Here is a 17,144-nt window from a genome sequence, read left to right on the forward strand (position 1 = left end):
TTCTTCTGAACACCAAGCCAAGGTGCATGAAATGGGAGTTAGGTCAATTTGGAGCATGAAGCGTGCTGGCAGGCTGTGGGGAGGGGTGTGAGAGGGGATGGGTAACTCCACGGGGGATTACAGAACATGGAGCGTAGGGCATCTCAGGAGAAACAAACGGAATAGGGGAAAGATGCAGAAAGGACCATAGACAGTGTAGCTGGGATACATCAGAAACACGAAAGAGGAGGAGGAAGTTGTCTTGCTTCTTTCTATTGGCTGCTTGGTAATTTGGTTTTAATAGTGCATTTTCTTTCTCCATTTTTCTTCTGATCCCCATTTCTATGACTGACCATGTTACAAAAAGCCCTTCACTTGTTTGAAAATAAGGGTGCTTATGGGATCTGTATGGTTTTTTGAAGCAAAGAGTCAGAAGAATTGCACCAACTTTCTCTCTTTCCCCGTCAATTTTTGCAGGTTTTTGAGCTAACTCTGAGGGCTTCATGAATGCTACATGTCCAATGAGTGTAGTGCAAAATAGTAGGGTCTAATAAGGCCAAAGTGCTTGTTGATTTCTACTTTCCAGGCATGCACTGCATGTGCAACAAGGAGGGAGGATAGTCTTCACCGATGTCCACGCTGCAGCCTTATGCTATCTGCATCCCTTGGAACTTTTAGGGTAAGTTCTGTGATCAAATCATGTTAATAAAATGACTCTTAATCTCATTGCTCATTGGGATTACCTGGGAAGCTTAAGAAAATACCGATGCCTATGAAGGAACCCCAGAGCTTATGACTTACTGATTTGGGGTTGTGGCTTGGGCATCAGGATTTTTAAAAGCTCCCCTAGGAGATTCTTATGTGCAGCCAAGGTTAAGAGCCACTACTAGACTCTATTTGCTTTATATAGAAACATCCTGACTTACCTAGAAATTTAAAGTATTTTCAATTTAGGTCAAGAAATATTTATTGAATGCCTACTCTGTATAAGGCACATGGCAAGCTTTTGACACAGTCCATACTAACAAGTAGCTAAAATCTAGTGCAGACAAGACTGAGCTAGTGCAAGGGGAGACACAGGTATATAGAGGCTGTGTTTTATATGAAATATTACACAAAGTCTTCTCTTCCAGACTAAAAAATGTTACTATAAAGTTTCAAAGTAAATAGAATATTTATTAGGGTCTGGGGGTGGGGGTCAGAAAATATTTCATAGAGGCAGTAAAGTAGCATTTGAGATGGCTTTTAAGGGATGGGTAAGATTTCCATAGGTGGAGATTGGGGAGAAAGCCTTTCAGGTGGAGGCAAAAACAGAGCCATGTGGCTGGAAAGCAGAGGCCTGTGTTAAATTTGCTCGTGAACTGAGTGTGTTTTCTGAGGAACAGATGAAAAGCTTTGGGATCATATTGCAACAAGCCTTGAATTCCACAGAGCAGAACAGCTGGTACCTGGGTTGACTCCAAGGAGCCACTGGGGGTTCGAAAATTGGGGAATGATATGATTGGAGCAGGAAGAATGATCTGATGCTGAGATCTAGGCTAGATTTTAGTGGGGAGAAAAAGCAGGACTAAAGGCAGAAAGACTGGTTAGAAGTCTCTTATAATAGTTGAAGTCAGCAGTATTGAGGGAAATTAAGAAAGTACTGAAAGTCTGAACTGGGGAACTGTAAGAGGATGGAAAGAAACGCCTGAATATAAAAGAAATAATAGAGTTAGAAATAACATGATTTGTCAATCGACTGGAAAGAGAAAGCAAAAAAACGACTTGAATACACTTTACTTGGATTATTAGGACTGTGATTGGTGCCATTAATAGAATCATTAAACTAGAATGAAGAGTGGTTTATGAAAGTGAAGATGATGAATCTGACTTTGGATATGTTGAGTCCAAACATATCCAGTGGAACTAAAATTTCTTATATACATATATCTCACTGCAATTGAATTCCAATAGAATTTGGATTTATTCAACACAGTAGTTCTCAACAAAAGGGAATCCTGCCTCCCAGGGAATATATGGCAATGTCTGGGGACATTTTGGGTGGCCACAACTTGGGGAGGGGCTGCTCTGCTACTGGCACCCAGTGGGCACAAGCCAAGGATGTTGCTAAACATCCTATAGTGTTCAGTACAGTCTGCCGCAACATTGAGTTATCCAGCCCCAAATGTCAGTAGTGCTGAGGTTGAGAAACCCTGCTGTTAACAAAATCCAATAGTTGAAATTCCAGGAATTTTGAAGCTTGCTATAGTTTAGGTTCGACAGTGCCAGCTAGTGGCCAAATAAAATATTTATCCTAGTTCTATGTTGAATGCTGTAAAACAACATTCAAGATTAAAAAGTATTCAGAAAGCTAAGACATAACGAGATGAAGAAAATCCTTTCATGGGAGAACGGTCTAGAATTTACATTAATAGATGTAATGATGAGGTTGGGTGTACAACTGTGGGGAAGCAATCCTGGAGTTTTTGGTTATAAAGAGATTAGTGAATAGAAGCCAATATGAAAACAGAACATTTTACAGGACACATTCTATGTGGAATGCATTCTACTTCATTACAATTGCCTAGTCTTTTACTATTGTTCCTGTATACACACAAAAGGAAAAAAATCTAATAATTTTGCTAAATAACTGCCTGAAATCTTTATTTTTTAAGGATGTAACCTATGATATTTTGTTTAATTAAGAAATAAAGATTGAAAATAAGATAATTTTAGAGTCATGAAAAATATAGGATGAGGAGCACTAGAAACTTCTCTTTGATAAATAATAGATTTTTTGCCCCAAGAAGCAGCATGTGACATGTCTTTTATCTTACTTCCCCCACTAGATTGTAAGCTCCCTGCAGGCAGGGACTGTGTCTTAATCTGCCTATGGCCCACAGACTGTAGTGTAGCATCTTATACAGAGTAGACACACAAGTGATTTTTTGAGTGAATGCATTTATTTTTATCCTGGAAATCCTTGCCTTGAAGTGGGGAACATTTTAAGCCTTTCTAAGCAATTACTATTTGTTCACTTGAGTAAGATGCCACCTGAGGGTGCCTGGCTCAGAGAACCCCAGAGACTTGGGCACAGGGAGTTGGTTACAGACTTTGCAATTCATTTCCCTGGTAAATCTGGAGCTCACTGTGCTGTGCTGACCATTCCTAGGGCAAATTTTTGACTGGTGCATGCATTGTAGATTTCTTTAATGTAAGATTCATTTATCCAACAAATATTTATTGAATGTCTACTTTGTGCTAAGCACTCTTCCAGGCACTGGGATAGCACAGTGAACTTAAGTCTAAAAACTCCTTAAGTGGAGAGGGAGGTTTTGAATGGGTGGGTTAGAATAAAGGTGCACATTCCCTCTTTCTCCCACCTTCTCAGTTAGCATAATATTTTCTGTATAGAAAATGCAATTTGACTAATGATCTCCAAGCATTTCACAACGATTAAAGATCTCTCCTTCCACAACCACTGCTTTGCTCGGGTAAATGAAAAAACAAAACAAAACGAAACAAAACACCCTCCCATCACTTCCTTTCCATGTTTGCATCTCTTCCTTCCTCACTGCCTCATATACTTCCAGACTTCTGGGGAGAGGGGAGGAGTGGGAGAGTCAATATTCTGTGGGTAGAGGATGATGATGACTGAGTGTTTTGCAAATGGCAATTGAAACTAATAGTTTTAAAAGTGACCCTGCAGAAAATTTCTTTCTGGTTGGTTTATTAACAATCCTATAGTTCTAGAATCTAGGGATAGACAAAGAAAAACCACTCACCATTGTATCCAAAAGAAAATGGTGCAGACAGGCTAGTGGGGCCCTGTTTTGGCTATAGAATAAGTACACTGTGCAATATTGTTTCAGTGATTTTTTTTTTTTGTTATCTCAAAGACATTTGGATACTTTTTATGTGGCTCAGTACACCCAGGATTAGCAAATCAAAAGTGCTTCTCCACATACGTGAGTTTATGGCATGCTCTCCTAGTGCTAAGTAGAAGCTGATTTAATGAATCTACCAAGACTATTGCTATGGCTGTAATCATCAGTGAAATGTGATGGAGACCTCCTCTACTCCCCACCCTGCATTTTCCTTTGCACTGTTTGGTGAGTTAGTGATACCTAAGGTCATTACTATCTAACTCCTCTCAACCCAAGCACCTGGCCCCTAATTGCTCCTAGTGTGGCCTAAACACCCCTAACACAGCAGGGGGCAGGGGAGCATGCTAGCTTTTCCCCAAAGCAGTCGATGTCACCTGCATGACATTTGGTTCATCTATATCGTCTTCTCACATTTTTGTTGGAATCTTTAAAAGGCACAGCCCTACATCTCTCCTCCTGCTGAGACTGCAAGAGTCCCCAGCTGACTTACGCAAAGCACTCCTTGCCACAGGTCCAGCAGTGTGGGAACGTACTCAAATCCAGCTGCTTGGAAACTATGGTACCTGGCTCGTCCTCCTTCCCCCTCCACAGTCCGCCCCCTTGCACAGCAGGCACCCAGACATTTTTAAAGTTCATCACTCTCCACTACACTCCGAGAAGAGCATGAATACACCATTGTGCTTTCCATGGAGGAGAAAGCAGAGAAGATGTCAAGTCCTTTACTGGTGAGAGATCCGTAGCGACTGCCACTGGGCCGGAGGGACATGGGGGGTGGGATCTGGTGGTGCCACTGAGCTGGAAAATGGACCAAATAACGTGTTATGATAAAAGGAATACAATGTAGGTAGGTACACGCAGGGCTGCATTCTGTCCTCACTCCAACACTTTCTGCAGGGTCTTGGTAGAGTATTGAAATATATCTGGGTCATTTGTAAAAGAAATGCCTCATTTGTAGAAGAGGGCAATAAAGTCTCTCCTTCCCTATCAGGAATAGAGAAATTGGGCTGGTGATTTAACCCCAAATTTTAAACTCTACGATTCTAATCCAGTAAAATCTGGGACTGTAAGAAGTAAGAGTGGGGTGGCTAGGGTGATTTCTCAGAATTATCTCCTCTATGACCTAGCATGGAGTCTGCTAGGGGGACTGTAGAGAGGGTGATAGGCTCTCAAGAGAGGGCACCCCAAAAGGTGGAGATAAAAAGTCTGTGGAAGTGGAAGCTAAAAGATGAGTTCATTCCTCTGACCAGAACCCACCGCACACCCCAATCACCCTAGACAGTCATTATTGACCTACCACCCTAATCACGTTGTAATGAGTTACAGCAAGAAGACTGAAAAGTAACTTATGTGCAATCAACCATATTTCAGGATTTTAGGATTTTATAATATCTCAGGATATTAGGATGCCCATGTTGACCAAGCACTGTCCAAAGGAGATCCTGTTTTTAGCAGACAGGATCCTCAGGCTTGAACATGACCTGAATGAAATACCCATCCAAACTGCTCAGTCCTGAGTGTTGTCTCTGATTCAGAAATTACCAAGCAGTCTTCTCCTTAGGTTTCCAAGGACCTTGATGTGGGGAAGAGGGAGCACCAGGTGGGGATCATTGACGCTCTGGGTCCTCAAGATCTACGGATCCTGTTAGCGTTCCCATTTATGGATTGGTCCTTTGTTGATTTCAGTATTTTGATTTAGTTTTTCAGAGTCTGAATACCTCTGAGTGAATTGATAAAGTCAAATTTCGAAAGCTACAGAAAGGGACACACCTTCCAGGGACTCCACAAAAGACAGGCACTCAGCAAGGCAGCCGCGAGCAGCTCGTCAAGCCCCCCTCCCCGCGCCCGCGCCCGCCCCCCGGGGCCCTCCGCCTCTTCACCTTTCCCTGCGCTCCGACGGCTGACGCGGACTCCTCGTGCAGCTGGAAGCGCCCCTTTCGGGGAGAGAGGGGAGCCCAGCGTCCCGCTTCCTCAGACAAGTAGGAAATGGTGGTGGTGGGTGGGAGTAGGGGCCGGGTGGGGGGGGTGGTGGGGAAATGGCTGAATTTAGCCCCAGGCCCCCGTCCCCTCCCCCTCTGCCCTGTCCCGGCTGAGGAAACACCGCCTCGTGTTGTTCGTGCTGCGGAATCGGGACAGGAGCCAGCGGGGCGTGAGCCGGGACCAGCCATACCCGGCACCAGCCATACCCGGCACTCAAGACTGGAAGTTAGAAAGACGTTTCAGGGCTTATTGGTCCTGAGTTTCTTAGTTGAAGACCTATTTCCCTCTGACATGGTGAAGTGAGTGAAATAGTTAAGGCGTTTAGCCTAGATTAAAAAACATGTCAGCGGCCTCTCTCTCCTCGGACTCTCCCAGGGGAAAGTACATTAGCGTCAGCTTCTCTCACAGCTCAGTTTCTTTTCAAGTCCACGGATAAGGGTAAATAACCAGAAAGCAATATATTACCTAGGGAAAACGTCAGGCGAAGGCCCCTTCTCTACGGTACTCAGAAAAGGGGATACCTGGTGTGCACCTGGAGATAGCTGGGACTTCAGATTCTAGGCAGAGTTACTCTTATTTGTGATTCTGGTGCATCGTGTTAAACCAGTAATGAATAAGAAACTTATTAAGCTGACCAATATTTTTTTTTAAGGAGAAAAAAAAAGGATTACTCTTTCAGGTTGGGGGCTATGTCTCCAAAAATACCAGTTAATGTCAAAATTACAGGGGAGAGGAGTAGAGTACACAAATACATTAGTAAAGATTAACTTGTGAATCTTTTTGAAAATCAGAAACATGGCTCAACGGAGCCATGCAAAAACCCGGATTTGCATTCCTGCTATGGTCAATTAACCTAAGTCTCCAGGTTTCTTCAGCATTTAAGTGAGGGTAACAACAATTACCATAATCTCCTGGGTTTGGGAGGATCTAAGGGTACCATTTCATAAATTACAAGTCACTAAAATCATCTGATATTATTATTAGGACAGCTTTCTATTATTAGTCTGATTTTGGGATTGGGGTAATAAATATTTGTAGAATGAATTAACAAATGAATAGGGTCTGGAAAATTCTGCTGGGTGGCTATATGGCTGAGGAAGTGACCGGCAGTGGGGAGGGAGTTCCAGTGGGTGACCCAGGGCAGTAAGGAGTTGGCATGAAGATGCTGGGTGATCAGAAGTACAAGCCTGGGAACGCTCTGCAGTTAGCTGTAATTCCCAGTATTAGAAGCCCAGAAAAATTGACCTCTTTTGGAAGACGATTAACCTTATAGTAAAATGGAAAAGTATATAAAAGCCCTGAGGTGACTAGGATGAAATGACTTTAAAAGTCCATCTCTTAAGTGCTAAAATATAATCTGATCAATTCATTTATGAAAACATACTACACCTATTCTTCAAAAAAAAAAATTGGGGGATATAGGTCATTAGGTTTATTTATTTATTTATTATTAGTTTGTTTTTTTTTTTTTAATGGAGGTACTGTGGATTGAACCTAGGACCTCGTGCATCCTAAGCATGCACTCTACCATTTGAGCTACACCTTCCCCTCAAAAAGATTTTTAAGTTGCGTCTCACACACAGATGTTCAACTGATGCCATTACACCTACCATATATATCCAACCTGGCAGTGCACGACACGATGCCGGCTTCATTCTTGGCTGACAATGTGTACCATCCAGCATCTGATTTCTTTGCTGGCTGAATAAGGAGGCAGACATACCCAGTTGTGTCCTGGTGCATGCTGAAGGAAAGAAAGAATATATCTGTATTGTATCTGGGGGCAGAAACAGTCTTGAGTTTAGGGCTCTGGGAAACCCAGGCAAATTGAGCAGTGCACTCGTCCCCCTTCCCTTCCAGACCCTGGTTGGGGAGGGAAGAGGACTCAGTTCTAACCACACATCAGAGGCAAACTTGAAGGTGGAAAGAAATCACAAAAGAACAGCAGGTAATGTAGTGAGGCCAAGATGAGAGTTGACAGCTGTGGCTGAGACCTTGCCTTTGCCACTGTTCTATCAAGGGCATCCCTACTTGTCACAGCCAAAGTCCAGAAGAATCTCTTTTCCAAACCAGGTTGGACATTGCAACAAGAACTTTGTTAAGAAGCTGTGGGAGAGTAGACCAAAAGAGTCCAGGGATAAATGAACTGTTAGCATGGAGAGGGTATTTGTTAATATAAACAACAGGGCATGGCAGCATTTAGCATAATGCAGCTCAGGGGCAAATCAGCATGTTCTCCTGTTTTCTCAACATCAGTAGTTCTCAGCCTTGACTGCATATTACACTCCTGGATAATTACACCAGAATTTCAGGCCGGGTTTAACACATTTCATTAATTTACACTGAAGTGTTAACTCAAGAATATTCTCTGTTCTTGTATATGTTTTACCAGAAAAAAATCCTGACCTATATATACATAGACTTTTTAGATGCCAAAATTCTGCAAACCCCAGCATCCTCTGGGACAAATTCAGCTTACTGTGAAGAAATAATTCTCAGTAGGAATTTCTGAACACAAGCTGCCTTTGTGGTATGAGACCAAAATGGCAAAGAATTAAGGATGTTTACGAGAAATTAAGCAAGGCACCCACTTTAGGAAACTGGATCCTTAAAGTTACTTGAAAAACAGCCATATGGTGACGGATGGAGAAGGAGTATTGCCTTAAAATTTTGTTTTGCTTGATTTTATTTTAGCTTTTTACTGTCAGAAGGTTTTCTGGGTACTAATATGACTGAAGACACATGACCAAAAAATATGCACGATCTTTATAAATTCCTTGTAGCTTTTCAAGCTTAAAAATTAAGGTTTTAAAACTGGGATATCTATGCAATGGACTACCACTCAGCAACAAAATGGAGTAAATTTTTGATACGCGCAGTAACATGGATGAAACGCAAATACGTTAGGTTAAGTGAAGGAAGCCAGATTCAAAAGGCTGCAGACTTATTTGCGCGGCCCCACACACCTCCCCGTCAAGCTTGGACGTGGGTGGAGGCTGTACCTGATCCTCTCTCTGGTGAAAGGGATGGTCTCGTTGTCCTTCTTCCAGTAGAACACGGGCGGAGGCATGCCTATCACCCTGCACTCCAGTCTCACTGGGTGGCCTTCGGGAACTCCACTGTTCTGCAGTTTCTCCAGGATCACAGGCGCTTTCTTCACTTCTTTGGCTGAATAAGAGAAGGACCGTGACAGTTTGAGTAGGAAATACCTTGGGGTCTGTGCCTCAGACTCATTACAGTTCTCTTAGTGAAGATCACTGCCTTGGTAAAAGCTCCAGAAATGATTAAAAAAGAAATGAGGGAACTGTCTCTGCCTATTTTATGAGAAACAACACTCAAGGATTTGGGTGACACACATGGGATGCAAATGATAGGTGTGGAATTAAGGGAGTTTTTATTTATTGCTCAGCAGTAAATTTTGAGAAATAATATATTTTAGATACTAAGTATATCTTTTTGTGTTTTTTAGAGGAGTTCATTTTGTAGAATATATGTTCATTTCCCCTCAACTTTTTATTTTGAAAAATTTTTATAGCTACAGAAAAGTTGAAAGAAGTATACTATTAAAAAAAAATTATGCTTCCTAAGAAGGCTTTTTTTCCCCACAGAACCAGTTAAGGCAAAGATACCTCATGTCTCAGGGTTTCCAGAGTCAATACTTAGCAAAATAGCAGGGGAAAAAAGTAAAAGCTGCAATCAAAGTGTCCTTGCAGAATGGGCTTTTCCTGTTCTGTTAGTGAGAAGGAATTAAGAGTGAGAAAAAGAAAAAGATAGAATGAGAAAGCGGCTACTAGCCTAGAGAGGGGATTAGCATTCTGAAGCCACGCTGACTTCGTTCAGGGGCCATCCAAGGGAGACAGCAGGAGAAAGCCTGGCACTAGATTTTGTAGGTTCTGAAATCTAATTCTGGCTGAACTACTGCCCTGAGGAGCTGGCACCTCCCAGGTGCTGATGACTTGTCATCCTTATCTGTAGGCATTAACAGTGTTTTATGCACATCATCTTATAGGGTAAGGGTTAATTTGTTTAGTTATCGATTCAACATTTGTTGAACATCTGTGTTCCAGGCATTGAGTCAGACATCCGAGATACACAGAACAAGTCAGAATCTCTGACCTGGGAAGCTCTCTTCAGGGAGGCAAAAGAAAATATTTACACAGAAGGCGGTGAGTGCTCTTAGAGTCTCTTCTTTACTAAGTGCTGTGGAGACAGCAGAGGATGTGCCTGGTGGATTCACTGTGCCTTTGTGGTGACATTTGAAGTAAGCCTCAGAGAATGAGTAGGAGGTTGCTAGGCAAAGAAGGGCATTTCAGGTAAAGGGACCATTGATGCAAAGGCATGGATGCTTGGGATGGGGGAGACCCTGGTATGTTCCAGGAGTGGTGTGCTGTATGGCAAGTGACCTGAATTAGCTATAGTAAATTAGTTAGTGATTCATTAATTGATTAATTGACTATTACAATAACCACCACTTATTGCATACATGATATGCACAAGGTACCATATTATGTTTTTAGCTTACTGATATGTTTTTGAAAGCGATGTAGGAAACATGACCCTTACTACCGTGTAGGAGAAACAGGTATGATTTGGTGGGGCAAAGAACTCAGGAGTGATATCACAGGCTCTGCATATTTGGGCAATAACTTTGGAGGAAGTTATGTTTAGGGGTCCCAGCAGCAAATCTTACCTACTACAGTGAGCTCCAGACTAAAGGAATTCTGCCCGGTTTTGTTGGTAGCAACGCAGGTGTAGGTCCCCGCATCACGTTGAGTGAGTGGGTCAATGAGCAGAGAGTGGACTCCGGTCTCCCTGACCAGCATCTTGTGGGAGGCGTCTGGCAGCACAGGCTGGCCATTGAGCAGCCACGTCAGCTCCGGGGGCGGTAAGCCACTCACCTAATAAACAACAGGACAGCTGAGGCAAATGACAAACTGATGACAGGCAGATTTATCTGGTGGCTGAATTCTTCATCCTGGTCTGGCACCAAACGGACAATGAGAGGGAATGTGGAGTGGTGACAAACCTCTCTGCAGGAGCATCAGGGTAAGAGGGATCTGGATGAATGTCCGCATGAATTTAAATCAGATAGTATTTTGACTCCAATTTGGGTCATGATTATATTCTGGATTAGAATAAATAAGAATTAAAAAGCTAACTATATAAGATAGGCCTGCAGTGTCAGTTTCAGAGATGATACATTGCTTACGTGCCTAATAAGCAAGAGGGAGCCAAGAAAAGGACAGACATTAAACCAGCGTTCTCAAAGCTTGCTGTGTATCATAATTACAAGAGGAGTGTTTGACAATCCTGGTGCCCACTTACTATATTGAATCAGAATCTTTGTGGATGGGACCCAGGCATTGGTATCTTTTAGGGTTTAGGGTGGAATATGTCAGCAATCAATCCCAAGTGTTATTAGACAGCAGGTGGGAGAGCAAAAACCACCTAGAGAAGCAGATTCTGTAAATGCTTAACCTGGAGCTGCTGCTAATTTGCATCTAAATTTCTATAGCATTCTACATCTTTGGGGCAGAAGGGGTAACTTAAGTTTCTGTTCATACTGAGAAATGTCCACGCTGTTCAGTTGAACATAGATTCTGAAGTAGAATGTAGACTAGCTAAAGGTGACAGATTTGATTAGTTATGAGAAACCAGCCTCTGTTTTCATCAAGTGCCTTGGAGCCATCTTTTCAAGACTATAATTTTTTCAAAGGCTGTACTTCACAGTTCACTTCAAGGATGCAAAAATCATCCTTTTGGCTTTATGATAATAAAGACTTTCCAGGCATCATATGGAAAACATCTACATTTCATCACCGTTTTGGTTGTCCTTTACCAGTGCAGAGTTAACCTCATACAATAGCAGTGTAATTTTTATTGACACTTAAAATTTTTATGAAATACTTTTGTTTGGTATTAAATGGTCCAAAAGAACCTTGTGAAAAAAATAGTGATCTTTCTCTCTTCCCCAGCCCCCTTTCCCTGAAAAACAAACAAAACAAAACCCATAAAACAAATACAAACGAAAGTGTGTGCAAACAAACAAATACAAAATATGAACAAATCTGGAACCAAGGACGGGTGCTAGAGTCTACCTTACAATCCAGGCGACAGAGGCGCCCCTCGTGAGCTACCATATCCCCAGGAGCCTGCAGGAAGTGTGGTCGGAAAAAGCGTTCCTGGAGGGGCTCTTTGTCTCTTTCTTGCACTCGGGACCTTCCTCTAGAACAGCAAGCATGTTTGGGCATTAAACATAGAAACCAATTTCCAAACTTATGGGAGTAGGCATTTAGGCATGGCTATAGGGCTTGGAGAAAAGATTTTTTTTTTTTTGGAGGGGTATGCTGGACCATAAAGAAATAATAGATAATAATGTGGAGCTGTTGTAAAAGACAAAATACTAAGCATCTCATACACTGTAGGATTATCTTGTGAGATCTGTGATTAAATAAACAGGCTTTAGGTTTTTTTCTCTCTGAAGTCATTCTGGGTTAAGTGGTTCAGCTCCCCTTGCTTTGGGTTTGACCAGTTGTTCAAAAGTTTCCAAATAAACAAGTAAATCAGTATTCAATCTGAACCTGAAATGAGAGCCAAAAGAGAAGTCCTGTTTATAACCCAGAACAAGGCAGCTGCAATCCCTGTGTCTCTGAGTGATAAAATTTAACCTGGCTAATAAATTATGTCAGACGATTAAAGATGATCATGAACTTAGACTGGTTAAGACTGACCAACAGTAACAGGTGTTCTTGAAGAAGGGGAAAAAAAACTAAGAAGTATAGTTATAATGGTGGTGAAATGCTGTATCTGAAACATGGGTCACTATTTTTGTTGCTTTGCTAAGTCTCATTTAATTCTTCCAGGTCAGCAACTATAAAATGCTTTGCTAAGACTTTGTGGCACCATAAGACTCAAGAGAAAGCCAGGCTCTTTCTTCTGTGATTAGTAAAATCACAGAAGAGGAAAGCCATTTGCTATGCTGGAGACAACTGTTATGTTGTAGACGACAGCAGCAAAAATATTTTTTTGATTTGTATACATATAATCATTAATGGTCTCTCTTTTTTAAAGGTAAAGGTAATTTAATTCAAAGATTTATATATTTTGTGCACAGGTGCTACTGATGGTTACAAATTTTGAACCATTAAAAGTGTACTGTAGACCAATGCTTCTTAAATTTAGTGTGCTTATGAGTCACCTGGAGATCTTATTAAAATGTAGATTCTGATTCAGTAGGTCTGGGTGGGGCTTGGAATTCTGTATTTGCAACAAGCTCCCAAGTGATGCAGATGCTTCAGGTGGAGGACCACATGTTAAGTAACAGTCTGTTGATCCGGTACTTCAGTGCTCATTGTGGTGGGTGGATGTTTGGGAGAGGCTAGAGAAAGGAGATTCTTACTGTCTTTACCTGTGAGACGGACCAGCAGCTGTTAGTCGACTGCGAATGGGCAAACCTTGTACCATCAAGTGGCCAGAACAGCTGATTCTCCCCTGAGAAACAGAAAATGAATGAAATTAAAATAGAAGAATTCTACATTTTCCCATTTATATACATTTTTATGGATTGGAACATTATGAGAAATTTTGGCTAAATATTGAGAGGTTTTTTGGAGGGGAGAATGAAAATGATAAAACTCCTTAAACCACTTTTAGTATTCTAGGGGAAAGGATTTTTAAGAGTATTGTGATGACTTTCATTTTTAAGCTGAGAATGAACAGAGCACAAAAGTAAAAAATTTTAATTCTTGTGCACTTAATGTCTGCAGGCACATGCAGAGATCATGGCCACGTATTTTTATACTTTCCTCTATAGAGATTATCTTCAAAATTAACATTTTAATAGGAGGAGTGGGTGAGAGTAGAAATTATAGTTCTGTACCTCCTATTCTAATAGCAGTTGAAGGCATTTATCCTGTCATATCTTTAATGGGAATTTTAAGTCTTCATCTCTTCAGAAAAGGAAAGCGAAAGATGATGGCTTTCCAGCTTTGATAAAAATTTGTGAGTGGGGGTAGTCACAAGTCTTTATGAAGTATTTTATTCTTTAAAGAACAGAAAATGACACATCATTCTTTGACAGAATGATTTATAGGCTCTTTGAGAGAGTCAGTAAATTGATAAACACAAGATTTAGTCTCATAGGTCTGGGGCGTTTACTTAGTGTATAGACACTACGGATGTTCTCTGACTAAGGCTGAAGGGTTGAGTGACCCATCAGCAGCTGACTGGTCTTGTAAGTTGTGATACTGTGCTCTAGTTACACACAATTTTAGTGCTTCTCATTCACTTTCCCCAGCTATCCTTAGTAACTCGCACTTCTCAAGGTTTATTCACAATGACATCAACCGCTCCTTCCTCAGAGTGCAGTGTAGCGCAGAGCCCTGATCTCCACCTGGGGGTTGGCAGCCATGATGGTGTAGTTGCCATCATCATCACTGGTTGTGGCGTCGATGTGCAGAGAACATGTCCCATCTCCTTCTCGCCTCATTTTGCAGCGCTCATTTCTCTTTGAAATCTGCTTTCCATCTTTGAACCAGTAAACCTGTGATGAAAAATAATCAAGGAGAATTTAACACCGTTCTGTACATCTTTAGAGTATAAAGATGTGAAGAATAGGAAGAGGCAATGGTGGATTGCCATCTCTACAACAAGGAACCCATCCCTTCTAAAACACTTAGAAAAAAATTATAAAACATATGATAAATGACAGCGTGATATGCTCCTTACTAGTACACACAGAATTTTTAGGTAAAAAAATGATATATAATTTAGGATTGAGATAAGGCTTTTGACTAGTTTTACTGTACTTTTTAATTTCTTAAAAAGCCACGCTAAGGACCAGATGTGTTTTCAGAGGCAAACTAATGAAAACCAGGAGTCTGGAACTTTCCCCATTATCCTTTTTTACAAGCTCAAGTCTCCTGCAGTCCCAGATCTCAGGGCCTAGAATAGCTCACCTTACTTGAAAGGAGAGTATGGTTTATTATACCAAGTAGAACGAGGCCAAGATTCATTTGCTAATAAATTTCTCATCTGATTAAAATTTAAGTATACATAGTTTTCATGTTAACTTCTGTGTGTATCAAGGAGATCTCTCAAAGATGGGGGATAAAGTACTGGTTGCAGCTGCCCTTCTCTACATTTCCTGGTTACCTAATCATACATGCTAACAGCACATTAATGTCTGTGAAACAAGAGTGGAGCGATTCCCTGCTGCAGACAAACCCGGTGTAAATCCTTCTCTCAGCTGACTGCCAAAAAATCTGGTGACTCATAAGATTTTTCAGCAGCCAGTGGTAACGATATGACATTTTTGGCATTTACCAACCTGATAGTAATGATACAAATATAGCTGACTTGGTACAACAGGCGTGCTGTAGATATTCAGTAAATGTTAAATATGAAGAAAAATGTCAGTTTGGTGAGTTTGATGATTGAGAGAATCAACAGCCCAAAACAGAAGATATGACTAAGAAACTTATTTTAAACTTTTATAAAAATGTCAACTTACCCATAAGTAGTCTGATTTATTTCTTGCCTGACTATTTCATGATCCTATTCCTGATTGTCTCTTTTTAGTCAAATTATCTGGGCTTAATTAGTTTTTTGGTATTGTTTTTCATTCCCTCTGTGGATACTTCATAGAGGTCTGACAAGACATTCTTACTTTCTTTCTCTCTTTTTTTTTTTTTGATAAGACTTTCTTGAAGGCGCTCTTTATAGTTCTGCACTGTTGATTGGCTGACTGGCTGGTCATCTTCCCCTACCTTTGGAACAGGTATCCCAACAATTTTGCAGGTGAATGTGACTGGAGAGCCTTCTGTAACCCGGAAGTGCTTGAGTCTTTTGTCAAAGATGGGAGCAATACACTTGCCCGTGGGGATCTCGTCATGTTGGATTTCATCGTCTGATTCATCAACAGGGGTACGTTCCAAGCGAAACTCTATTTCATTCATCAGCCTCTGCTCAAAGCTTGAAATTTTGTACTCCTGTTAAAATGGTAAATGTTTCAGTTTCAGTTTCTATGGATGAGGAAGAATGTGTTCATCAGTATAATTTGAGGATGAGACTTTTTAAGATTCAAATGTTAGATTTACATGATGGAACCTCAATAAACCAGGCATGTTTCATTTCCAGTTCCTCACCATGGAGCACTAAAGGAGATTTCAGTGTCTGTACTATAATCCCAAACTGTCCTAGTGAATCCTGATTCCTCACCTTCCGCGTGGAGCCCCAGGACAATCTTGTAGGGAATGGAATGAAAACAGAATGTAATTTCCATAGCTACTAATAATGTAGAACTGCCTATGTGGTATTTTGGCAGAGTTATTTTGAACTGCATTCTGATACATGCTTGTATCACCAACTTCCTGTCTCTACTGGACATTCCCATCTGCGTACTTGAGGAAAACTTGTCTTAAATAAATCTCCCTTGACTCCATGTGTGACTTCACTGTATCTCTGCTGCCCTCATAACAAAACTGTTTGAAATAACTTTCTATTGTTATGGCCTCATTTCCTTGTTGCCTATTCTCTTGTTAGTGTACTCTGGTTAGGCTTGTGTTCTCACTGTTCCACTGAGATTGCTACAATCAGGGTCTCCTGATTTGCCAAATCCAGTTGTCACTTGTCTGTTCTTACCTTACCTGACCTCTCAGGCAGCATTAGATACAGGTGGCTACTTTCTCCTTTTGAAACATTATCTTCTGTTAGTTTCCATGACACCATACTGGTTCTCGATCTCTTCCTCTAGTCGATCCTTATCAGTCTCCTTTGCTAGCTCCTCTGCTCTAGGTGATATCATCTGATCTCACAGTTTCAGATACTTTCTGTATGCTGATGACTCCAAATCCATGTCTCTAAGCCTGATTTCTCCCTGCAACTCATATACCCAGTGATCTGCTCGACATCGCGAGAGTCATATGACAAACAACTTAATCTACATCATGGCTTGGGTATCTAATGGGCATCTCAAACTTAGCATGGTCCAAGCAGCATGCACTTGATTTCTGTCCCCCAGAGGAGTTGCTCCTACCCTGCTCTTCCTCATCTCAGGAAATGGCACCACTATTCATCCACTTGGTTAAGTGCTTAAGCCAGTATTTCTCACACTACCTATGGTGAAAACCAGGTTTTAAAAATAGGTTTTCCAACCTGTACTCTTGTAAAATAAAATAAAAATGAATTGATAGAAAAATGAGTAGAAAAGGCATGCAGAATTACTAAATTCAATAGACATAAAATTTCACCGTCAGATGCTATAGAAATGTCTTAATGGTTACTTTCAATTTCTGTACGTACTTATCTCAATGTGGAGAGATG

At 41.1% G+C, this 17,144-nt stretch overlaps 1 protein-coding gene across 4 annotated transcripts in view; it reads right to left on the bottom strand.

The window, feature by feature from the left end:
• Nucleotides 1-2,809: 2,809 nt before the first annotated feature.
• Nucleotides 2,810-17,144, bottom strand: part of MYPN (myopalladin) — a 73,427-nt gene continuing 59,092 nt past the window's right edge. For all 4 annotated transcript variants that reach the window (XM_031461205.2, XM_031461200.2, XM_010985799.3 and 1 more), the window contains 8 exons: nt 15,590-15,811; nt 14,215-14,364; nt 13,231-13,313; nt 11,921-12,047; nt 10,513-10,720; nt 8,825-8,990; nt 7,433-7,566; nt 2,810-4,640 (listed from right to left, as the gene is read on the bottom strand). In XM_031461205.2, coding sequence (XP_031317065.1) covers nt 4,471-4,640; nt 7,433-7,566; nt 8,825-8,990; nt 10,513-10,720; nt 11,921-12,047; nt 13,231-13,313; nt 14,215-14,364; nt 15,590-15,811 — 1,260 coding nt within the window. In that variant the 3' untranslated portion in view covers nt 2,810-4,470. The remainder of the gene's footprint in view (nt 4,641-7,432; nt 7,567-8,824; nt 8,991-10,512; nt 10,721-11,920; nt 12,048-13,230; nt 13,314-14,214; nt 14,365-15,589; nt 15,812-17,144) is intronic.

The sequence above is a fragment of the Camelus dromedarius genome, chromosome 8, assembly GCF_036321535.1.
Source record: "Camelus dromedarius isolate mCamDro1 chromosome 8, mCamDro1.pat, whole genome shotgun sequence".
Taxonomy (NCBI): domain Eukaryota; kingdom Metazoa; phylum Chordata; class Mammalia; order Artiodactyla; family Camelidae; genus Camelus; species Camelus dromedarius.